Here is a 26,031-nt window from a genome sequence, read left to right on the forward strand (position 1 = left end):
TTTAAAGATTCTCTACCATTGCACATGTGACATGTTTGGCAACAATGCCTATTTTTTTGCTGCCACATTGATCTGGATGAACTATAGCATCAACGACCTCATGTTAGCATGAGTGTGATAAGCTCATAAGAATCTCAAGTGTCTTTACCCTGCAATACCTACGAAAAAGTTTTGTGTCTCTAGGTCAGTGTTGCATTCTTGTAGCTACCTCATTTTGTATCTCTTGGTATCGTAAAGCTGTATCCAAACATATTCAACGAACCCTTGAGTTTGACACCCATATTTATGAACAAAATGCTGGGTCTTAAGTTCGTGCTAAGCATAGTCTGAAAGCATTTGATTGGTCAATAAGACTCTCAGAGTCCATTTAATCTACAATAGCTACGAAAGGGTTTGGTAAGTAGGTAAGGGTCTATATTTTCCAATGTGTTAGGGTTTACTATTGATGACACTGTCACACTTGTGAGTCTAGCCGAGAAGGTTTTCTGGGTCAAGGCCAGACTGTCTTTGTCACACTTGTGAGTCTAAACCTGATAGAAGACTATCTAGTATCTAGCTATTGTACTGTTCTCTCGAGGAAAATATTTGATTTCCTTTCTGCATTTTCTTCTGACTACTATTAGTTGGAAAGTCCTGAATCGATCAAGTAGTTCCAATTAATTTTACAATCGACACTGGAAATCCGCTTTCTAAAGTACTTTGACTGTTAACTTCCACGATATTTACAACAGAACTGGAGAAGCTACTGCAGTATCTTCTGTTATTCCACGAATTACTTACCTTCTTCAACCTATGTATACTGATGTAACTTCGAACTGTTGTTGCTAACTGTGTTTTTCTCTAAACTTGTGAAATTGAATTGCTGATGCTGACATTTTGAGCAATATAAACATTGTATGAGTCCTAATATAGATAAGATATAAATAGTGATTGAGTATTAATAGTACGTAGGAACTGGGTCAAGTTATGTCACTGTTTGCTGATTGGTCAAGTTTTTCCTGTGAAGTCGTGGTACGGTTCAATCAGCATGTGATTTCTAAGAGGTGGACTTGTGTTTTTGGAACTCTGTTATTTTTATTCTATTTGTTCATACATCGAAGTAGGTATGTTCTAAATCGGTCATATTGCGAATGGAAGAACCAAGGATAAGTGTAACGTGTAACAGCGCAGTGTAACATGTAGATGTTACATATGTTTTTACGGTTGGTAGAAGTAGAAGTGATGTTTCAATCAGCATGTGATTTCTAAGAGGTGGACTTGTGTTTTTTGGAATCTTGTTATTTCTCTTTCCTTTGCTCATACATCAAAGTACCTATGTTATAAATCGGTCATATTGCGAATGGAAGAACCAAGGATAAGTGTAACGTGTAACAGCGCAGTGTAACATGTAGATGTTACATATGTTTTGTAAATTTTACAGTAGAAAGTTCTCTGGAATTTTGAGGACTAATAAAATGAAATAATTTTGGGAACCCTGTTGTTATTTTTATTCTATTTGTTCATACATCGAAGTAGGTATGTCCTAAATCGGTCATATTGCGAATGGAAGAACCAAGGATAAGTGTAACGTGTAACAGCGCAGTGTAACATGTAGATGTTACATATGTTTTGTAAATTTTACAGTAGAAAGTTCTCTGGAATTTTGAGGACTAATAAAATGAAATAATTTTGTCAGAGCATTATCATGATGTAAGATTTTGTTGAGAAACAACACTTTTAATAGTTCTGGTCCTTATTCCACGAACCAGTTGCATTTCTCAAAGTCTTCATTTCGAGCAGAAAAAATAAGGTAAATAGTTGGGAGTGCGGATTCGTTCGTGGAACAGGACACTGATATGTATCTTGGAAATTCTGGCAACATTGCGATCACGTTATTTTCAACAACCATGTCTATTTGTCTCATTTGTTTACATAGCTGAAACGTCTTCCGCTTTGGCAGACGAGTTTTTTGATTCCTCACACTCTCAACCTCTACATCTATTGATGCCACGGCTGGTACCCAACATACATAGCATGAAGGATGTGTAATATGTGTATAGGAAGGGAGCAATAACATCCTCGGCACTGATGTAACAGTACCCCACTATTAAACTCCTAATGGCTAGATGTTAACGACCCTTTCAACCGCGAGTGTTGCGTGTTGCCTATCCGAGCGGGAGAAATAACGAAACTAATTGCTCGGGCTTGGAAATGCTTATATTCCAGGTTGGGTCTTGGGTCGTATCTCACATATGGTCCTTTATTTCGTCTTGTGTGTGATGGAACGAATTGGAGTGAGAGTCTAGCGTTCTAGACTACTTAGTGTTTTATTAAAGAGAATGGAAAACATAGTATCCCCAAGTGAAATTAGTTGGTCTGCATTCTCTCCCTTATGTGCTCAGATGTATAGGTATCAGTATCAGGTACATCATTATGCTCACCCTTCTTTTGAAGGGGGTTTGGGTATTTTAGCATTTAGATCCCGAAATTTTTAGATTACTTTTCCAAGTGCAGTGCCGTTTTATATCTTCAAATCAATCTTGCGGGAATCAAACCGGAAGACTCTCAGTTAGCGAGTATCTTTACCATTTGAACCTGTCATGTTATCTTACCATGGTCATGGTCTGCAGAGCAAGACATTACGCCATGTCACGACAAGTTCGTCTACACCACAACCAGTGTTTCCTAATCTAATCTGGCCTGAGACTTTACAGCAAAAGCTACTTAATACAGATTGGTCATCTTAAAGCTTGGAGTTCAATCTTCATTGGAGCATAGCGCATATCGCATCATACAAATGAGACTATGGTATAGCAGTATCTAATGGTCTTTTTAAGACATAAACATGGTGTCAAGGAACACATACAATTAGTACCTTATCCCCCGGTCTATAGGTACATATTGAAGTGATTACCCTACAGGTTCATATTAAAGTGATTGACCTGAGACTTTACAGCAAAAGCTACTTAATACAGATTGGTCATCTTAAAACTTGGAGTTCAATCGCCAGTGGAGCATATCACATGACTTATGAGACTATGGTATAACCTATAACAGTATTTAATGGTCTTTTTAAGACACATGGTGTTAAGAAACACATACAATTAGTACCTTATCCCCCGGTCTATAGGTACATATTGAAGTGATTACCCTACAGGTTCATATTGAAGTGATTGTCCTCTAAAAATGCTCAGAGACTGTCAGACTGTTCGGGCATATTCTCTGAGTACGCTTAGAAGATAACAACTATAACAATGGACCGCGTAAGTATGACGTCACGAAATATACAAATTGATGTTATGACAGACTGCAGATGGTAGAAATAAAACTACCGTTTGCCACGATAGCGGTCAGCGTTAAGCTGTGTTCACACATATGTCGACGCCGTCGATCGATGGTCGACTGAAACCCTACGCTGCCTCGACAACATAGGTTCACCTCGTCAATCGACGGTGTCGAGTATGTGTAGAGACGGCTTTATGTTATGATTATGACGAAAACACGCGGTCTATTATTTTCTTGTGATATTTTGAGTGTGTAGACTGTAGAGCCTGCGTTAGTGTCGATCTCCTATACGGTTTTCACTTGACAAGCTCACACGTCCGTCTGTGTGTGGTTTGGCCGATATGCTAAGAGCATAGCAATGTTCTGCAGATAATGGACACCGGTTTAGCAGAGAGGTGAAAGCTTCAAGTTGTTCACACGAGGAATGTGTTCTGTGTAGCGCTCCGTGAAAGGTTAAACAGTTGGAACTCACAAGTCTTTGTGCTCCTAATCAGCATTCGCGTGTGAGAGGTCTTTGTTAAAGACGTCTTACTCTTGACTTGGTGTATTTTTTAAATCGATTTATCTCGGTATCTAGAAGTAGAAGAAAAAGAAAAATTCCGTTGGTCCTCATTTTTCCTGCTCTATGACTTTGAAACATCACCCAAGTAAGCGCACTGATATATGATGAGCACTTTTAATTAATATCCTTCCTTAAACCTCGTTAGAAGTAAATTCTTGATGTACCTAAATTTCCGAGGGAAAAATTTTTAACTTGGAACTTCGTAAATTCGTAGAAGCTTAACCCGTCCTTTAACTTGGAACTTAGGTAAATTATAATGAGCACTTTTAATTAATATCCTTCCTTAAACCTCGTTAGAAGTAAATTCTTGATGTACCTAAATTTCCGAGGGAAAATTTCTCAGGAATTTGTTCCTCTTCTCACTTACGTAACAGTTTTACAGGAGAAAAGCTCACCACGTAGGATTCCAAAATAAAAGATCGTGTGAAGCATAACAAGTTTTCTCACTAGGAAATAATGATTTCGGAGAAAATTGTGTCAGATTCTAACCATAGCATTTATTTTTGATTTCAGATATTGCGAACCCGCAGAATGAGCCTGAGTTTCAGCTTGCTGTCTCCGCTTGTGGTAAGTATACTCCTTTAATACCTAGTAATACCTGGATTGTAGATCTTCTTGGTGTTATCTTTCACACCTTGATAGGAATTTTGGGAATTACGTCTCATATTGTGTCCGGGGTTTTGTGCCTACCTACTACTTATAGGGCACATAGTGTGCATTTGAATTAGCATTTTTCCGAACGAAAAGATAAAGACCTCGTACAGAGAATCAAAAATTTTAATACAGTCCTGTTTTACATGTTATGTTGGGAATGTACATATTATTATTCATCCTTGACCTTATCCTTCTGCTCGAGCTTTATTTGCTGTTTGACTTGGAATAAAAAGGGGGGGAGAGACAAACGAGAGAGGTAAGAAGAACAAGAAGGGAAAGAGAAAAGCAATGAGTGGAAGGAGAGAAAGTAGTTTAGTCAGCGTCTTTTCCTCTTTTATCTCATTTTCCATTATGTTTGAGTTATCGTTTAAAGTTGTGTAATTTTCTTCCATTTTCCTCTCCGCATTATTACTATCATGTTTTCTATTTTATAATTTCCCTCTCTACCTACGTATCTTTTCCTTTTTACCAAAGTAACTAAAAGGAACTTGCGTATTTATGCACTACAGGTTATTAGTTGTTCAGGGTTATGTTTGACCTAGTATTCTCCATTGATTTCAGGTCGAGATGAACAGCTACTTTTCTACGGAGCAGCTGCAGAGTGTCTAATCCAGCGGTAAGTTTTCGGTGCAGAGTGAGTTGAACTTAGTGGGACTAAAAGATTAAAACATGACTTACTCGTACGTACGTAGTTATAAACTACTAGAACTAGATAGTAGATAGCTAGTACGAGTACTTACGCTGAAATAACTTACTCGTCCGTAGTTACATATAAACTACTAGATAGTAGATATTTGATACCTACGAGTGTAAGTATTAGAGTGCTGAAATTAACGTGGATATTTTGATCAATAACTTTCAGTTATATTGCTCTCTGATGTTTACCTTGTAAATGAAACTGTATCTCTAATTTATTTAATTTTTCTCTCCTTGCAGATCAGAAACCAGATTCATGTGAAAAGTGACAACCATGTTTACGAAGAGAATTAGTTGAAAATGAAGACCTGACACGCAAGAGAGAAGTGAAACATGAACAGCAATCAATACAGTAACTATGGTTTTAATAACCAACCTGCTGGGAAGCATAACCTGCCACCCATTGCAGCAATATCATCCGCCGTGAACTACAGAGCCACTGCAAGCAGGACTACAAGACCTAATGATAATACTACAGGATATACAGGACAAGCTCAGCAGGGAATGTATAACCAGGGTGGCTACCAGGCTGCTAGTTACCCTGAATCATCTAACCCTGCTTATCAGTATAATAATTCCAGCTATCCAACAAACTCAGCCACACCTTATCCTGATCAACAAAGCAACAATTTCAATACGTTTAACCAAAGGCCGGCGGACCCCCCTAGCAATAGTCAACCAAGTTATCTAGTACCTCAGCCTATCAAAGCCAATGCCGCCACCTACAGCGATAGTAGGTTTGCAATGTTCCCTGAGCCTAATAGTCAAAAGCATTTGGACAACTATATCAAGCCAAGTCAAAACTATAATAACTATACTCCGCTACCCAACTTCAAAGACTTGACGTCTGGCTATTCTCAGCAACAGTACACACCTCAAGGTCAAGGTCAACCTAGTAAGCAGAGTCCTGTGCCAAAACCAAATGATCCCAACAAAATGACTGGTTATAGCGGTATGACCCAAATGCCACCGTCCGATTGGCTGAACAAACCTGAATATCAGAATAATAAATCCAAGCCAAGAACTGAAGCAGCCACAGACCTATACTCGAAGAAATTACAATCCATGTCTGTTCCAGTTAGTTCAAATGCTCAACCTAATTTCCAACCTATGGAAGCAAAACCCCAATATCAGAATTCTTCAGGACAAAATTATGGCTATGCTCAAGCTCATGGTCAAGGTGATACCAAGACATTGACACCAGGGTATAAAACTAACAGTAATAACAATAACACTGTTAGTCCCTATCAAATGTTCAATACTCCTCAAGGAGCACAGGCTGATTTCTCGTCAATACGTGATCATGATGGGTTCAAAGTTCCTCAGCAGATTCAGAATCTGCCTGATGTCAAATCTGGAAACCCCTATCAAAATTCTGCACATTTAAACACTTCAAATTCAGGTGGTCAATTCTGAACTGGCTCTCTACAGGTTTTCAGAACGTATTCAGAATAATCACTAACACTAAATAGGTAAAGTATGCATGTTACAGGGCAAAGGAACAACAAAGAGTGTAAAATATAAACTCACAACTGCAGTTTGCGTCAGGAGAATACGGGATTTTTTGCGAGAGCTGGGATAAGAAGGAATTATAAGTACATAGTGCGGAAAAACTACGTAGCGAAGGATTTAAATGTAAATAAAATAGTAAATATGAACTAGGAACTAGGTACTGTACATACTCGCACTACATAAGCTTTATAACTTTTCACTATTAATACATCACCTGAAGCAGTTGAAAAACTAGTGCTTACGAGTTACGAGAAACACATTGATTTTACCCTTACGTAAGTGCATACGGAATATACGGATATTTGCTCAGATTTGGTGTTATCCCGTCAACTCCTCAATCTCAAACACAAAGTTAATATTGATGGACTCCAATGGGGTCCATCAATATTAACTTTGCCTATTTGTTTCCCTCATTCATCCAAACTGCCTATTAAACATTTATTGTAGACCTATACTTCTTGTGGTTCATTAAGGTTAAGGCCCATATCTAATGATCAGCTTGTAGCAGCATTCTTTGATTTCTTCCGTTCACTCTACTCGTTCCTGGTCTATAATTTCCTTTCTTAGTCACCGTTTCTTCAATCGAAGCGTTAAGCAATCCATCCCCTCATTCATCCAAACTGCCTATTAAACATTTATTGTAGACCTATACTTCTTGTGGTTCATTAAGGTTAAGGCCCATATCTATCCAATGATCAGCCTGTATAGTATAGCAGCATTCTTGGATTTCTTCCGTTCACTCTACTCGTTCCTGGTCTATAATTTCCTTTCTTAGTCACCGTTTCTTCAATCGAAGCGTTAAGCAATCCATCAACTAGCTGAATTCCGTCGCTTCGCTCCGGAATCCCGCTAGTTCATCCCGAGGCATGGCCAAACTTGTGGATTACCCAGAGAACCCAGACAAGGAGAGGACCCAGAAACCCGACTAACTACGACGCGCGACTTTTAAGGTGCTGTCAAGCACATTATACCCATCAAGACTTTTTTTTACGGGTTTAACCCGATGTTTACCGGGGGTAACCACAAGTGATTCTCGATCACTGGTACATTCTTTAAAATTGATTTCTAAGTTCACAATTAGATTTGCATGAGATTAACTTTACCAGTCCGATTTCTAACCTTCTATTTCTTTATTTCCAGACAAGCAGATGGTTGGATACGAACCCCTGGCCAAGGTGAATACCAAACATCTCGAACCTCCCCCTGACATCACCGAAATTACCATCGACATGGGTGACACCCCTATGCCTCATCTCTACACCATACGCTCCGAACCACAGTCAGACCGCTGGGTCCTGTTCACCGAGATTCAACCACATCTGAAACCCCCTCGCACGAAAGACTCCCTGGCCAAGTCGTTAGGACAACAACCCTCCACACTGTTCCGGGAAATGAAGAGCTCTGAGTTCCAGGAAATGGTTCAGTGTACTAGTTTGGGGGGAGATTGGCATACTCCGTCCAACAGACATGGGTGACACCCCTATGCCTCATCTCTACATCATACGCTCCGAACCACAGTCAGACCGCTGGGTCCTGTTCACCGAGATTCAACCACATCTAAAACCCCCTCGCACGAAAGACTCCCTGGCCAAGTCGTTAGGACAACAACCCTCCACACTGTTCCGGGAAATGAAGAGCTCTGAGTTCCAGGAAATGGTTCAGTGTACTAGTTTGGGGGGAGATTGGCATACACCGTCCAACAAACCCAGCGGCAAACCTTACAAGATCACCTTGGTCAAGTATGGAGACAATTTGAAACGATTGTTGCATATTGAGACAGTTACTATACCTACTGACTAAGGATAGTTATTGTTTTATTGAGACAGTTACTATACCTACAGACTAAGATAGTAAGGTAATAAGTTAAATAGGTACTGTATCACCCCCGGATCGTAGAATAGAGAGTTTTTGCAACCAAAATTAACGTCCCGTTAATTGAACACCTGACCGATACAGCCCAGCGGCAAACCGCACAAGATCACCTTGGTCAAGTATGGAGATGATTTGAAGCGATTGTTGCATATTGAGACAGTTACTATACCTACTGACTGAGATAGTAAGGTAATAAGTTAGATAGGTACTGTATCACCCCCGGATCGTAGAATAGAGAGTTTTTGCAACCAAAATTAACGTCCCGTTAATTGAACACCTGACCGATACAATAATAAGGTAATAAGTTAGATAGGTACTGTATCACCCCCGGATCGTAGAATAGAGAGTTTTTGCAATCAAAATTAATGGAACACTTGACCGATACAAAAACTTGTTTCTACGCATGTGCAAAAACGCGTTTTAGTCAACGTACGTGTCACTTCTCAATTATCGTCACGTAAGGTAGCAGTGCAATAACTCTCTATTGTGCGTTTTTCTATGTTTGTTAGGAATAACATGGCTATTAGTATAGGACTTCACACACGAGAACACTACTAGGAGCATAACCTTTACATCCCGGCTCAAACCGCACAAGATCACCTTGGTCAAGTATGGAGACAATTTGAAACGATTGTTGCATATTGAGACAGTTACTATACCTACTGACTAAGATAATAAGCGTGACATGAGTAGCTCAAGCCCAAGTCTGAGTGAGATGGAGTCCTCTAGTGATTCAGACGAGGAGGAAGAAGAAGAAGAAGAGGAGGAAGAGGAAGAACCAGTCATAACCAAACAACTCAGAAGCCGATGTGTGGGGAAAGAATCACAGAAACCTGAACCCAAGATGAGTCTGAGATCTCGCAACCCCATAGTGAAACTCACTCGTCTGGAAGATGAGAAAGTGACGTATGAGGTGAAGAAAACTGAAGAACCTGTTGTAGCCAAACTAGAAGAGAAGAGAAGCAAGAGAAAGCTAGCACCAGTCGAGTATGCCAAGAGTTCCAAGCGAAGGAAACATGATGATGTAAAAGAAGAACCAGAAACCTTGAAAGTAAAAGAAGAGAAGACGCCCAAGAAAAGCAAAGGCGAAGAGAACAAAGTGAAATCTGAGGAAAAGATTGACAAGTCCAAGAGTAAAAGTGACACCTCTAAATCTACAGCCACACCTGAACAAACCAAAGCAACACCTGAACAAAGTAAATCTGAACAAGGTGAAAGCAACAAACGTACCTCTAGACAAAGGTGAACTCCGAGGAAAAGATTGACAAGTCCAAGAGTAAAAGTGACACCTCTAAACCTACAGCCACACCTGAACAAACCAAAGCAACACCTGAGCAAGGTGAAAGCAACAAACGTACCTCTAGACAAAGTCTACGTACGAAGAAGCAGAAAGCTATGGAGGCAGAGAAAGATGCTAAGATGACCAATTATTTCAACCAAACATCTTCTAGGTTGGCCTGCTTCTTCTAGGCAACCAAACAACCAACCAACCAACCAACCAAAAGCTCATCTTTTAACGTAGCATATGACCGAACAACTGATTGATGATGTCGATAGAACGATTCACAGGACTGATGATCAAAGTCTGACTAATATATTTTGTACATATTTGCGTCGGTACACTGTAAAATCGCAGTGTAATTTACACTTTTCCCAAAATTCCTTCGTTTTTCGAGCTCTGAATGTAGAACTTTACTGTACATAGAAATTATGTAGATATTGTATAAACAATTTATTAGATAAAATAGATAATTTTGTACATATTTGCGTCTATACACTGTAAAATCTCAGTGTAATTTACACTTTTCCCAAAATTTCTTCGTTTTTCGAGCTCTGAATGTAGAACTTTACTGTACATAGAAATTATGTAGATATTGTATAAACAATTTATTAGATAAAATAGATAGGTACATTTGTGCAAAGTAGATGCTTCTTTCTATTACATTCTAAGGTATGAATGAGTGTAAAAGAAATTGAGGTTACGAACTCTTTGACATGATATTGCTCATATGTATCTTTGAAAGGTAACAGAAAGCATAGGTAGGTACATTTGTGCAAAGTAGATGCTTCTTTCTATTACATTCTACAAAGGTATGAATGAGTGTAAAAGAAATTGAGGTTACGAACTCTTTGACATGATATTGCTCATATGTATCTTTGAAAGGTAACAGAAAGCCGTGTGATGATTCACACCAGATATTTTTGACTTTTCTATTTAGAAATTCGCTTTTATATTTTATCAATTTTGCAATAAAAAATATTGATGTTGTGTGTCTGTGATAGGTGTTTTGTATTCAAATTCATATTTTTAGCGATCTATTTATTGACAATGTTATATTGACTATTTTCTGTAAACATCTTTTCGTATATTTGTATGATAGGCAAAATACTTTAATCACATTACATTTTATTTTGTGTGACGTTCTTATATTAATGTCTATTTAGCTCACTTTATATTTATAGTTTAGATTTTCATTGTATTTTATTTATTTATTTTCTCTTGCTGTATATTTATGTTAAAACGTTTTAGTCTACTGTCGTAGGACAAGGTGACAAGGCACTGGAATTATTCTGTTTTGATTTTCTTTTAAATCAAACGTGGGAAAAATTCTAATGAATCCAATGAGAATCATACTATGAATTACTTATTGGCTACCTATTTCCATACAAGATGAAGACTGATTTGAAATTTTTGAAACATTCTGAAAAGTGAACAATTGAACATTTTATAAAATATATTCATATTTCTCCCAAGATGATTCAGAAAATGTACGTCTTTTGCAGAGGCCCAGCAAAATTTAACCACCTTGTCCTGTTATTGCCACTTCCAATGTTTCTACGCATGTGCAAAAACGCGTTTTAGTCAACTTACGTCTCACTTTTCAACTATCGTCACATAAGGTAACAGTGCAATAACTCTCTATTGTGCGTTTTTCTATGTTTGTTAGGAATAACATAGCTATTAGTATAGGACTTCACACACGAGAACACTACTAGGAGCATAACCTTTACATCCCGGCTCATAGATTCCATTCAAATACCAATATTATTTCAACCAAACATCTTGTTGGCCTGCTTCTTCTAGGCAACCAAACAACCAACCAAAAGCTCATCTTTTAACGTAGCATATGACCGAACAACCGATTGATGATGTAGATAGAACGATTCACAGGACTGATGAACAAAGTCTGACTAATATATTTTGTACATATTTGCGTCTGTACACTGTAAAATCGCAGTGTAATTTACACTTTTCCCAAAATTTCTTCGTTTTTCGAGCTCTGAATGTAGAACTTTACTGTACATAGAAATTATGTAGATATTTGGCTACCAGGCTGCTAGTTACCCTGAATCATCTAACCCTGCTTATCAGTATAATAATTCCAGCTATCCAACAAACTCAGCCACACCTTATCCTGATCAACAAAGCAACAATTTCAATACGTTTAACCAAAGGCCGGCGGACCCCCCTAGCAATAGTCAACCAAGTTATCTAGTACCTCAGCCTATCAAAGCCAATGCCGCCACCTACAGCGATAGTAGGTTTGCAATGTTCCCTGAGCCTAATAGTCAAAAGCATTTGGACAACTATATCAAGCCAAGTCAAAACTATAATAACTATACTCCGCTACCCAACTTCAAAGACTTGACGTCTGGCTATTCTCAGCAACAGTACACACCTCAAGGTCAAGGTCAACCTAGTAAGCAGAGTCCTGTGCCAAAACCAAATGATCCCAACAAAATGACTGGTTATAGCGGTATGACCCAAATGCCACCGTCTGATTGGCTGAACAAACCTCTGTTATTGAAAAGAAAGACCTCTTCTATTTCCTAATTGCCTATTAGAACTTGTCTTGGAGAAAATGATTTTTATCCTTCCCAGACATTCTAATAGGAAATTAGGAAATGAAAGAGGTCTCTTTTTGCATGCATATTACTGAGGGACCTGTTCACTGAATTTCACCTATGATTTCTCCTATTTTGGGCCTCATTCACGAAATGCGAAGCCTAAGTTACGTTGTCTGAAAAGAAAGACCTCTTTTATTTCCTAATTGCCTATTCGAACTTGTCTTGGAGAAGATGATTTTTATCCTTCCCAGACATTCTAATAGGAAATTAGGAAATGAAAGAGTCTCTTTTTCCATGCATATTACTGAGGGACCTGTTCACTGAATTTCACCTATGATTTCTCCTATTTTGGGTCTCATTCACGAAATGCGAAGCCTAAGTTACGTTGTTCAAGACAATTTCTAATAGGCAATCAGCCAATAAAGGAGGTCTATTTTTTCACCGATTACTATGGGTCCCGTTCCTCAAATCACAGCAAATTTCTGTCTTTGAGCCTGACGTTCTCCAATATTTTCATGACGAAAACATTGTTTATTTGTTTGTAAGTAATTTTTCACCATTACTCTCACATTGGTAAGTTACGTTGTTCAAGACAATTTCTAATAGGCAATCAGCCAATAAAGGAGGTCTATTTTTTCCCCGATTACTATGGGTCCCGTTCCTCAAATCACAGCAAATTTCTGTTTTTGAGCCTGACGTTCTCCAATATTTTCATGACGAAAACATTGTTTATTTGTTTGTAAGTAATTTTTCACCATTACTCTCAAATTGGTTAACCCTTTGCGTCATTCATTCTGAAAGAGAATCCTAAAGAAAGATGACAGAAAGTACAAAACATCATTTTGATTACATTAATACTGGAGAACTGTTATATTGCATTGGTTAACCCTTTGTGGCGTTCATTCTGAAAGAGAATCCTAAAGAAAGATGACAGAAAGTACAAAACATCATTTTGATTACATTAATACTGGAGAACTGTTATATTGTTCAGCCAATAAAGGAGGTCTATTTTTTCACCGATTACTATGGGTCCCGTTCCTCAAATCACAACAAATTTCTGTTTTTGAGCCTGACGTTCTCCAATATTTTCATGACGAAAACATTGTTTATGTGTTTGTAAGTAATTTTTCACCATTACTCTCACATTGGTTAACCCTTTGCGTCGTTAATTCTGAAAGAGAATCCTAAAGAAAGATGAGAGAAAGTACAAAACATCATTTTGATTACATTAATACTGGAGAACTGTTATATTGAAATAATAAGAATTCTAACACAAGGCTATAACTAGTGACTGAAGCTAACACAACTGTACACATCTCACTTAAACACAACTTCTGGCTTGGTTCACAATAGATCAAATCACTCGGAAATTTTTACTCCCTGTCATACACATGGCTTATTTATTTAGGTGTATGAAATTATGGATACTTTTTCTTATAGGTAAGCCATTTTGTTTGCTGAAATAGATCATATTCGTCAAATCAGGGAAATATCTACAAATTTTGGTCACATAATAGACCGGTAGACACACATCTACAGGTAAAAGTAGACACAACTTTCTAAACAGGTAAAGGCTGTCCTGAACGAAATTATGTACAGTACCTCTTATGGGAAAAGTTTGAACTACATCTGTCTGACTCATCATGACTTCACGTGAAGACTTTCTACTTTAAGGTTCGTTTTTGGAACGGCTGGGTTTCTCCTACCCTATTTTTCATTACCAACTTTTTCTTATAGGTAAGCCATTTTGTTTGCTGAAATAGATCATATTCGTCAAATCAGGGAAATATCTACAAATTTTGGTCACATAAAGAGGGTCCCCTCCATATAGTGGAACATGAGAATGTCTATGAGGTAAGTAAATGGATTGTATGCCTCACTTAGTATCAGTGTAATGGGTTTGTAAATGGATCTATAGATCACCTGCCTCGGTGGTGTAGTGGTCAAGGCGCTCGCCTGGTAAACAGGAGGGCGTGGGTTCAATCCCAGCCGAGGTATGGAATACCTACCTCGGTGGTGTAGTGGTCAAGGCGCTACCTACCTCGGTGGTGTAGTGGTCAAGGCGCTACCTACCTCGGTGGTGTAGTGGTCAAGGCGCTACCTACCTCGGTGGTGTAGTGGTCAAGGCGCTACCTACCTCGGTGGTGTAGTGGTCAAGGCGCTACCTACCTCGGTGGTGTAGTGGTCAAGAATATAAATAGTCTACTCTTACCTACACTAGTGAGTCTGAACTGGCTCTCTACAGGTTTTCAGAACGTATTCAGAATAATCACTAACACTAAATAACATATATAGTAATGGTTCAACTCCTCTTTATGGTTTAAGTCAAGGCACTGTCCTTTCTCCGTTATTATATATATATACCAATAATATTACTTTAATTACTGAAGCTAAAGTATATACTTTTGCGGACGACACTCTTTTAATTTATGTAGGTGATAATTGAGCTTTATTTGCTGTTTGACTTGGAATAAAAAGGGGGGGAGAGACAAACGAGAGAGGTAAGAAGAACAAGAAGGGAAAGAGAAAAGCAATGAGTGGAAGGAGAGAAAGTAGTTTAGTCAGCGTCTTTTCCTCTTTTATCTCATTTTCCATTATGTTTGAGTTATCGTTTAAAGTTGTGTAATTTTCTTCCATTTTCCTCTCCGCATTATTACTATCATGTTTTCTATTTTATAATTTCCCTCTCTACCTACGTATCTTTTCCTTTTTACCAAAGTAACTAAAAGGAACTTGCGTATTTATGCACTACAGGTTATTAGTTGTTCAGGGTTATGTTTGACCTAGTATTCTCCATTGATTTCAGGTCGAGATGAACAGCTACTTTTCTACGGAGCAGCTGCAGAGTGTCTAATCCAGCGGTAAGTTTTCGGTGCAGAGTGAGTTGAACTTAGTGGGACTAAAAGATTAAAACATGACTTACTCGTACGTACGTAGTTATAAACTACTAGAACTAGATAGTAGATAGCTAGTACGAGTACTTACGCTGAAATAACTTACTCGTCCGTAGTTACATATAAACTACTAGATAGTAGATATCTAATACCTACGAGTGTAAGTATTAGAGTGCTGAAATTAACGTGGACATTTTGATGACTTAGTGGGATTAAAAGAATAAAACATGACTTACTCGTACGTACGTAGTTATAAATTACTAGAACTAGATAGTAGCTAGTACGAGTACTTACGCTGAAATAACTTACTCGTCTGTAGTTACATATAAACTACTAGATAGTAGATATCTAATACCTACGAGTGTAAGTATTAGAGTGCTGAAATTAACGTGGACATTTTGATCAATAACTTTCAGTTATATTGCTCTCTGATGTTTACCTTGTAAATGAAACTGTATCTCTAATTTATTTAATTTTTCTCTCATCCGTAGTTACATATAAACTACTAGATAGTAGATATTTGATACCTACGAGTGTAAGTATTAGAGTGCTGAAATTAACGTGGATATTTTGATCAATAACTTTCAGTTATATTGCTCTCTGATGTTTACCTTGTAAATGAAACTGTATCTCTAATTTATTTAATTTTTCTCTCCTTGCAGATCAGAAACCAGATTCATGTGAAAAGTGACAACCATGTTTACGAAGAGAATTAGTTGAAAATGAAGACCTGACACGCAAGAGAGAAGTGAAACATGAACAGCAATCAATACAGTAACTATGGTTTTAATAACCAACCTGCTGGGAAGCATAACCTGCCACCCATTGCAGCAAATTAGTTGAAAATGAAGACCTGACACGCAAGAAAGAAGTGAAACATGAACAGCAATCAATACAGTAACTATGGTTTTAATAACCAACCTGCTGGGAAGCATAACCTGCCACCCATTGCAGCAATATCATCCGCCGTGAACTACAGAGCCACTGCAAGCAGGACTACAAGACCTAATGATAATACTACAGGATATACAGGACAAGCTCAGCAGGGAATGTATAACCAGGGCGGCTACCAGGCTGCTAGTTACCCTGAATCATCTAACCCTGCTTATCAGTATAATAATTCCAGCTATGCAACAAACTCAGCCACACCTTATCCTGATCAACAAAGCAACAATTTCAATACGTTTAACCAAAGGCCGGCGGACCCCCCTAGCAATAGTCAACCAAGTTATCTAGTACCTCAGCCTATCAAAGCCAATGCCGCCACCTACAGCGATAGTAGGTTTGCAATGTTCCCTGAGCCTAATAGTCAAAAGCATTTGGACAACTATATCAAGCCAAGTCAAAACTATAATAACTATACTCCGCTACCCAACTTCAAAGACTTGACGTCTGGCTATTCTCAGCAACAGTACACACCTCAAGGTCAAGGTCAACCTAGTAAGCAGAGTCCTGTGCCAAAACCAAATGATCCCAACAAAATGACTGGTTATAGCGGTATGACCCAAATGCCACCGTCTGATTGGCTGAACAAACCTGAATACCAGAATAATAAATCCAAACCAAGAACTGAAGCAGCCACAGACCTATACTCGAAGAAATTACAATCCATGTCTGTTCCAGTTAGTTCAAATGCTCAACCTAGTTTCCAACCTATGGAAGTTAAACCCCAATATCAGAATTCTTCAGGACAAAATTATGGCTATGGTCAAGGTGATAATAAGACATTGACACCAGGGTATAGAACTAACACTGGTAATAACAATAACACCGTTAGTCCTTATCAAATGTTTAATAGTCCTCAAGGAGCACAGGGTGATTTCTCGTCAATACGTGATCATGATGGGTTCAAAGTTCCTCAGCAGATTCAGAATCTACCTGATGTGAATGTCAAATCTGGAAACCCCTATCAAAATTCTGCACATTTAAACACTTCAAATTCAGGTGGTCAATATATTCCCGAGTCAACAAAGAGCTTTCAAAGAGAATCTAGTAAAAATGTCCAGCAGCAAAACCCCCCACCAAATAAAAGTAGTAAAGGTGCTAAATCAGCTGCTCGCTATCCTTATGCAGAACATAAGCGAACTGACAGTTTACCAAACATAGCTCAGTATGACTATAAAATAAATGATAGAATGCAACCTGCAATGACTCAACCCAGAAATCCGTCCATGAAACAATCCTACTCACTAAACAACTTGAACATGGCATCTCCATCTGATAACCGATATCCAGGAAGTCAACTGAATTCAAATTCTCCTCTTGATAATCGGTTGATTTCTTACGCATCGTCTGAAAGTCTGCATTCCTCTTACATGAAAGACTTGAACTTTGCGGATCCTAGATACTCTCATCCTGGTGCTACTTCCCAAAGTCCTAACAGCAAATCAATAGACAACAGGAGTCATCAATCCTACCAGAATATGGACTATAACTACAGGAACACAGGTCAGTTTCCAGGCCAAGGAGGAAAGGCAACGACTCTGGATAATCGATTAACCAATGTTTCCACCAAACAGCAAGACTCTAATTTACATTCATCAGGTTATCCACCCAATGACAACAAAACAATGAGTTCTGATAATCAGATGAAAACTTCTTACCCCTCGTCCTCATTTATTAGTGATAAATTTAATTCCATGGCAGCTGGCAATAATTTTCAAGCTCAGAATGATTCATCTATCCAGCAGCATAGTTCTGGCGATCAGAATTCTTATAATTTCCAAGCTCAACAATACTCTGGTGCAACTCAACAGTTATCAGATCCTGTAGATGTCAACATTAGTCGATCTTACTACCCTCAGCAGCAGAATGATATGCTATCAAATAGATCTCTGCCTGGAAGGTCGTCCGTATCACCACATAGGACTAAGTTACAGTCACCTCATCATGTAACAGCATCACCTTATTCTCGAGACTTGTTAATTCCATCACCACAGAGTACTGGTCCCTGGAAGGTCGTCCGTATCACCACATAGGACTAAGTTACAGTCATCTCATCATCTAACAGCATCACCTTATTCTCGAGACTTGTTAATTCCATCACCACACAGTACTGGTGGATCTCCTAGAAGTTCAGTGCTTACTTCTCCACTCAATACATTGCAATCTTCCAGTCAATATAAAGTTCCACCGTCCCCCAAAGATCCAACAGCACCCCAGAACAGTAATTCACCTTCTCCCAAAGGTTCCATTACCAATTCACCTCATAGCACAGTGCCTCTCTCACCGTATAATTCTATTCCTTACTTCTCCACTCAATACCTTGCAATCTTCCAGTCAATATAAAGTTCCACCGTCCCCCAAAGATCCAACAGCATCCCAGAACAGTAATTCACCTTCTCCCAAAGGTTCCATTACCAATTCACCTCATAGCACAGTGCCTCTCTCACCGTATAATTCTATTCCTTCCTCTCCTCACGCACAACATGGTCAACAACATTACCCTCTGAACTCACAGCATTCTGTGTATCCCCATCATGTCCCGATGTCACCACATACCTCTATTCCTCCTTCACCTGTACATAACTCTGTGCCTGCATCCCCTTACCATAGCTCAATCCCCCCTTCTCCCCAAGAAGTACCTCCATCACCCTCCCCCCTTCACAATTCTATACCTCCCTCTCCCTCGTCACATCCAAATTCAATACCTCCTCCTTCGCCTCATCAAACTTCTTTACCTCCTCCTTCGCCTCATCAGCGCAAGTAAGTACCCAACTTAATAAACTTTAGTGTTAAGTATAAGTAGGTATAGGTGGTTGAAAGTTGTAAGATTTAAATAGAATCATAGGACACCGATCAATTTAGTACCTATGTGAGTTTAGTCCAGAAGATGGCATTTTGAGGGCTAATATTTGCAACTCTGACAACTCGTACCGCCCATTTTCCCAGTACTAATACTATTGTTTTCATCTTGTTTGTTTTCTCCAGAACACCCAGGTATCTGCTGTATCCTCCACAGCTCGCGGTACCATTGCATCCCCTCTAGATCTCTCTGTCAAGACTGTGCGCCAGTCTGCTGACTCCACGGCTAAAGATGAAGAAGGTCATCGAGGTACCGTCAGTTCTAGCGTTCCCAAGCTTGACATCTCGCCTATACAAGTAAGTACCCAACTTAATAAACTTTAGTGTTAAGTATTTAGGTAGTAAGTAATTGAATGTTGTGAGATCTAAATAGAATCATAGGTCATCGATCAGTTATGTGAGCTTAGTCCAGAAGATGACAATGTTTAGGTCTAATATTTGCAGCTCTGGCAACTCGTACCGCTTATTTTTCAAGTACTTTACTTTACTTGGCCGGAATCCCAATTTAAATTTAATTTTCTGGGTTCAACCACATGTACGGCGCGTTTGTTTGCCAGCAGTAGGTCGTCAGCAGTGCAGGTGGTTTCGAGTATTAAAATAATTATTGTTTTCCTCTTATTTGTTTTTTTCCAGAACACCCAGGTATCCGCTGTATCCTCCACAGCTCGCGGTACCATTGCATCCCCTCTAGATCTCTCTGTCAAGACAGTCCGCCAGTCTGCTGACTCCACGGCTAAAGATGAAGAAGGTCATCGAGGTACCGTCAGTTCTAGCGTTCCCAAGCTTGACATCTCGCCTAACTTTACCAACCAGCAACTCATGACTTCCATGTTCTCAGCGTATAACGCTCTCCCCTCGCAGCCCATGCCTCATAAGAAACAAAAGAAGAATGTATCAAGCTCCCCCCGCAGCTCACAACCTTATGATCCTATGAGACGGGAACCTCCCCGACCCGCGGGTCAGTCAGCGTACCTGGGTTCAACTCCCGGTAGTAATGTACACATGGGCGCTGCTAGTACGAGTAGCATGCATGGGATGAGTCCTGGAGCCAGTAACCTGCATAGCATGCCATCTCCTGGTGCTGGCATGCATAACAAGGGTGCTAGTCTACATAGCATGAGTTCTCCGTCTGCGAGTAGCATACATAGTATGAATTCTCCCAATACCAGCAACCTACATAGTATGCCATCTCCAAATACTGGCAATGTACACAGTATGCCATCTCCTTCTGGTAGTAGTATACATAGTATGGCCTCCCCTAATACTAGTAATCTACATAGTATGAATTCTCCCACTGCCAGTAACCTCCATGGTATGGGTGCCAATAGTTACAATCCCTATGTAGACTATGCTGGTAAATATAAACCAGATCAGCACCCTGTCAAGAGACCTCCCTCAGATATAAATACCATCAGCCCAGTACCCTCCAAGTATGCTAAGGTTGAGAACTGGAGGCAGACTATCGAGTTCCAAATAGATCAGAAACTGGCAAAGGCTCAACAACAGCTACAACAGAATCAGGTAGCAGAGAAGAACTTACCACAACCACCAGTACCTGTAGACAAACAACCCAAGTATGTGTATAATGATCCTCAACAGCCAATGCATAGTCTGCCCTCTCCAAGTCTACCAACCATACATCCCATGCCTCATGGATCACTACCTAGCCCGAACTATCCTCAGCAACGTATGCCCCCACCTCAGCCACAGGACCTGCAGAAATCCCTGCATATCGTGACGTCACAACCTTCAGGTCAACCTGCCAGTCATCCTTCGCCATCCTTCCTGCAGAATCAGCAACTATTGCTACAGAAGCAGCAGGCGTTCAATCAGCATTCCCTGCAGTACAGCACAGAAAAAAATATCTCGATTTTTCACGAAGTTACACGAAAAAATCCTTTTGTAAACAAACAATTTTGTAATTAGTAGGAAAAACTTTAAATGCGATTTTGCTACATTTGCCCTTCTTGCTGCGCGCCCCTCAATTAGAAATGGTACGAATTCGAAAGAGCAATCTTTGAACTTGGTATAAGAATTTCATTTTATTATGGAAAATAACAAAATTAGTTCCAAATTTCTGCTTACATTTATCAGGAGTAACTTCATTAACATTAGACGTCTAGACCATATAGAACTACCATTTACTAACTACTTATACCTACTTACTAATGAGAACACCATGTTTTATTTCAGATCCGTATGACCACACAAAGCTTGGGCGACACAGTGGAAGATGTTGGGGCTGAAGAATTATGGCAGAGGCAGAGAAAATACCAAAATCAATTCCGAACATGAGCTTACATTTACCAGGAGTAAGTTCATTAACATTAGAGTTCTAGACAAGATGAGAAAACTATCATTCTCCAACAACTTACTAATGAGAACACCATGTTTTATTTCAGATCCGTATGACCACACAAAGCTTGGGCGACACAGTGGAAGATGTTGGGGCTGAAGTTAGAAGCTGGGTCATTAACAAACACCATGGGGAAACCCCATTACATCGTGCCGCGAGACTTGGCTATATTGTAAGTATTAACATCTTGGTGCTAAAAGTCTCGTCTGATAATCAGGAGGTCGCGGGTTCACGAGATCCCTTGACCATTTTTGAAACGGGGCAACTAGAGATGGGTCGAGTGCTTTCTCAGTCATGTATAAGTATCTAACCGGAAAGGATTTCAAGTGCTGTTTCATTCCAAGATTTCAAGTGCTATAACATCATAATTCAGGAGGAGGAATTTTTAACATTAACAAACACCATGGGGAAACCCCATTACATCGTGCCGCGAGACTTGGCTATATTGTAAGTATTAACATCTTGGTGCTAAAAGTCTCGTCTGATAATCAGGAGGTCGCAGGTTCACGAGATCCCTTGACCATTTTTGAAACGAGGCAACTATAGATGGGTCGAGTGCTTTCTCAGTCAAGTATGAGTATCTAACCGGAAAGGATTTCAAGTGCTGTTTCATTCCAAGATTTCAAGTGCTATAACATCATAATTCAGGAGGAGGAATTTTTAATTGTGTTGAGCATATTTGAATGCTTGTCACAAATATCGTTCCCCGATTATTACACCTAGATAATTGGTGCTAAAAGTCTCGTCTGATAGTCAGGAGGTCGCGGGTGCACGAGATCCCTTGACCATTTTTGAAACGGGGCATTTAGAGATGGGTCGAGTGCTTTCAGTCAAGTATAAGTATCTAACCGGAAAGGATTTCAAGTGCTGTTTCATTCCAAGATTTCAAGTGCTATAACATCATAATTATAATTCAGGAGGAGGAATTTTTAATTGTGTTGAGCATATTTAAATGCTTGTCACAAATATCGTTCCCCGATTATTACACCTAGATAAATTATATGACTTGATTTGGACTCGAACCACCAACCTCCAGATCCAAAGTCCAACGCGTTAACAACTGCACCACTGAGGTACTGAGGTTGGTTAAATCATAACTTAATGGATAATCGTTTTCGCGAGTGTGTGGAACATCTGAAAATCGTCTTGGTTCTCTATTCTGACAATTTAGAATCCACCAATCTTTTAGGTTCCCAAAGTCTATGTAGCTATATCCCCATCTAACACCCTCCCATTTTCTCTTCCCTCAGGACGCTGTGGCATATTGTCTGGAGAAGTTCTCACACGGTCCTGCACCAAAGGATAACGCAGGCTACACTCCACTACATGAGGCAGCATCACATGGGTGGCTAGACATAGCTAGATTACTACTCATGTATGGCGCAGACCCTAGTGATAGTGCCATTGGGGGCATTAGGTAAGTTTTGTCTTTAATCAGTCAGTTAGATCAGATGGTAGCGGTTCTACCTTGTAAGCGCCAGGTTGCGGATTCGATTCCCGCCGTGGGCGAACTTTATTCTAAACAGGTAAAGGCTGTCCTGAACGAAATTATCTACAGTAGGTACCTCTTATGGGAAAACTTTTAACTACATCTGTCTGACTCATCATGACTTCACGTGAAGACTTTCTACTTTAAGGTTCGTTTTTGGAACGGCTGGGTTTCTCCTACCCTGTCCTTTTCTCTTCCATTTGGGACGATAAGACCATAGCAGTTACAGTTCCCTCTGTCAAACCTCTGGAAAAAAAGTTATTAGATAATTATTTTTTCTTTGTTTTATGTCTCTTATAATGTGTTTCAATCTCTTCCTCCAGACCTCTCCACGATGCTGCGGAGAAGGGATGTGTGGAGATGGTGCGTCTCCTGTTATCCTATGGAGCTGATCCTCTCCTTGCATAGGAAAAAAGTTATTAGATAATTATTTTTTCTTTGTTTTATGTCTCTTATAATGTGTTTCAATCTCTTCCTCCAGACCACTCCACGATGCTGCGGAGAAGGGATGTGTGGAGATGGTGCGTCTCCTGTTATCCTATGGAGCTGATCCTCTCCTTGCATCCTACGCAGTCTATTTTCTATCTCTCCCTTCCAGACCTCTCCATGATGCTGCGGAGAAGGGATGTGTGGAAATGGTGCGTCTCCTGTTATCCTATGGAGCAGATCCTCTCCTCGCATCTTACGCAGGACATACCCCCCTATCCATCACATCCGATGAGACCACGAGGAAACTGCTGCAATATCATCTGGCCGATGTAAGGGGACATGAAGCGCCCAAGTGGGACTTTGCTGGTCCTGCCAGCTGTTTCGGTAAGTACCCCCTATAATAGCCAGAGTCCAAAAGCACTTGATTTACCCAGAGAACCCAGACAAGTAGAGGACCCAGAAACCCGACTAACTACGCCGCGCGACTTTTAAGGTGCTGTCAAGCACATGAGACCCATCAAGACTTTTTTTTACGGGTTTAACCCGATGTTTACCGGGGGTAACCCCAAGTGATTCTCGATCACGGTACATTCTTTAAAATTGATTTCTAAGTTCACAATTAGATTTGCATGAGATTAACTTTACCAGTCCGATTTCTAACCTTCTATTTCTGACCCAGACAAGGAGAGGACCCAGAAACCCGACTAACTACGCCGCGCGACTTTTAAGGTGCTGTCAAGCACATTATACCCATCAAGACTTTTTTTTACGGGTTTAACCCGATGTTTACCGGGGGTAAGTGATTCTCGATCACTGGTACATTCTTTAAAATTGATTTCTAAGTTCACAATTAGATTTGCATGGGATTAACTTTACCAGTCCGATTTCTAACCTTCTGTTTCTTTATTTCCAGACAAGCAGATGGTTGGATACGAACCCCTGGCCAAGGTGAATACCAAACATCTCGAACCTCCCCCTGACATCACCCCTACCCTTGATTTTCAATTTTCACTTCATAGACGAGGGTAATTTCCCTTTCTCGAGTAATTATTTCTTGAGGTGAACAAAATCTTCACTACTACCTTATATTTGTTCTTAATTTCAACAATAACGTTCACAAACCTACTGACATAAACATGATTAACTATAATGGAAAATACATTTTAATAAAAAAGAAGAAAATCAAACACATATTAAAAAGAATAAATGGGGCCGGAACTATCCAGCAATCACAGACTTGATGTAGCTCTACAGTAGGTTCAGGATTTCTTGACAACACGGTTGGTTTCCAACAGTTACTTTGCAGTTGGCAATATTGAAGAATTTATCTTCAAAAGATGATCGAATATTTCCCATTTTGTTCTGTGTTGTAAAGAAATCATGTACCGACCGTAGAGTTGGTTTCCAACAGTTACTTTGCAGATGGCAATATTGAAGAATTTATCTTCAAAAGATGATCGAATATTTCCCATTTTGTTCTGTGTTGTAAAGAAATCATGTACCGACCGTAGAGTGCAAGTTGGAATCTGAACAATTCCACGAAAACGTGATAAAGAGAACTTTCTGGCTTCAGAACAGCAAGATTCAAATTTTGCCACAAAGGAATATCGAACTCACAACCTGCACGCTACAATGACATTTCCTTAACGACATCTATTTACAGCAACTATATACAAAACGGGGCCTGATGCAGTTCGTGAAACGTAGTTCACCGTAAATTGGCCCCTGAACAATAACACAATTATGAACAATGAGAAAAATGTATGATACATAAAACTAATTTATGTAAAAGGTTTGTTTTACGCGGACAAGTTTTCAGGAAACTTTCGCCATACGCGTTGGACTTTTTTTTATTGATATAAAAATTAAAGTCCAAATAAAATCTAATATATTATGGTTATTTCAAATTGTAAATTTGTTCCAAAAGGCTCTAAAATCTAAGAAAGGTAACTACTAAACTGTTCCATAATGGAAGTCTGGAATATAAAAATTAAAGTCCAAATAAAATCTAATATATGGTTATTTCAAATTGTAAATTTGTTCCAAAAGGCTCTAAAATCTAAGAAAGGTAACTACTAAACTGTTCCATAATGGAAGTCTGGCACATGAAATTAGAGAGGAAATATGGTACGTCTAAATATTGAGGGGGATATTCCACATAGCAAATACCGTACACATCAATCCTTCCTCCAGAATAAAAACTGGACAACGGAAGACTTTGATTATGACGCAAATCGCGATTTCATATTTATGTACTTATTATTAAAACATTAGGGGATATTCCACATAGCAAATACCGTACACATCAATCATTCCTCCAGAATAAAAACTGGACAACGGAAGACTTTGATTATGACGCAAATCGCGATTTCATATTTATGTACTTATTATTAAAACATTTCGTATTATGAAAAATAGTGATTGAATTCATTCCCACATTACTTCCGAACACAAAACTATTCAAAACGCTCTCTTTTTGTCAAAACTAACGAACACAGAAAGAGAAAATGCTTTGAATTTTCTCTTAACAAAATTAAAATAAACATCTGACATTTAAAAGGGTTTGGGAATATTAGGCAGGAAAATCAAATTCAGTTGAAGGTGTAAATATCTCATGATCTGAAGGACCAAGTATTTCGGGAAGGGAAAT

General features: G+C 39.2%; 2 protein-coding genes and 2 long non-coding RNA genes across 4 annotated transcripts; all 4 read left to right on the forward strand.

The window, feature by feature from the left end:
• The first annotated feature begins 4,336 nt into the window (after positions 1-4,336).
• LOC113468643 (putative uncharacterized protein DDB_G0286901) lies at positions 4,337-18,591 on the forward strand. The gene is made up of 5 exons (XM_026825726.1): positions 4,337-4,393; positions 5,042-5,096; positions 5,417-6,356; positions 17,017-18,237; positions 18,350-18,591. The coding sequence occupies exons 3-5, from the start codon at positions 5,510-5,512 to the stop codon at positions 18,589-18,591; spliced, it is 2,310 nt and encodes a 769-aa protein (XP_026681527.1). The 5' UTR covers positions 4,337-4,393; positions 5,042-5,096; positions 5,417-5,509.
• On the forward strand, positions 10,318-11,354 carry LOC113468646. Its single transcript, XR_003392318.1, has 2 exons — positions 10,318-10,511; positions 10,652-11,354. It is a non-coding gene; the product is annotated as an uncharacterized LOC113468646 (long non-coding RNA).
• LOC113468644 lies at positions 15,215-16,079 on the forward strand. The gene is made up of 2 exons (XR_003392316.1): positions 15,215-15,270; positions 15,966-16,079. It is a non-coding gene; the product is annotated as an uncharacterized LOC113468644 (long non-coding RNA).
• Positions 18,592-19,232: 641 nt separating the features above from the next.
• On the forward strand, positions 19,233-24,410 carry LOC103512168 (probable global transcription activator SNF2L2). The gene is made up of 7 exons (XM_026825728.1): positions 19,233-19,389; positions 19,897-20,951; positions 21,301-21,304; positions 21,510-21,635; positions 22,714-22,880; positions 23,551-23,765; positions 24,295-24,410. The coding sequence occupies exons 2-7, from the start codon at positions 19,927-19,929 to the stop codon at positions 24,408-24,410; spliced, it is 1,653 nt and encodes a 550-aa protein (XP_026681529.1). The 5' UTR covers positions 19,233-19,389; positions 19,897-19,926.
• Positions 24,411-26,031: the final 1,621 nt, after the last annotated feature.

This window comes from Diaphorina citri, unplaced genomic scaffold (genome assembly GCF_000475195.1).
Source record: "Diaphorina citri unplaced genomic scaffold, Diaci psyllid genome assembly version 1.1 scaffold803, whole genome shotgun sequence".
NCBI classification, from domain to species: Eukaryota; Metazoa; Arthropoda; class Insecta; order Hemiptera; family Psyllidae; genus Diaphorina; species Diaphorina citri.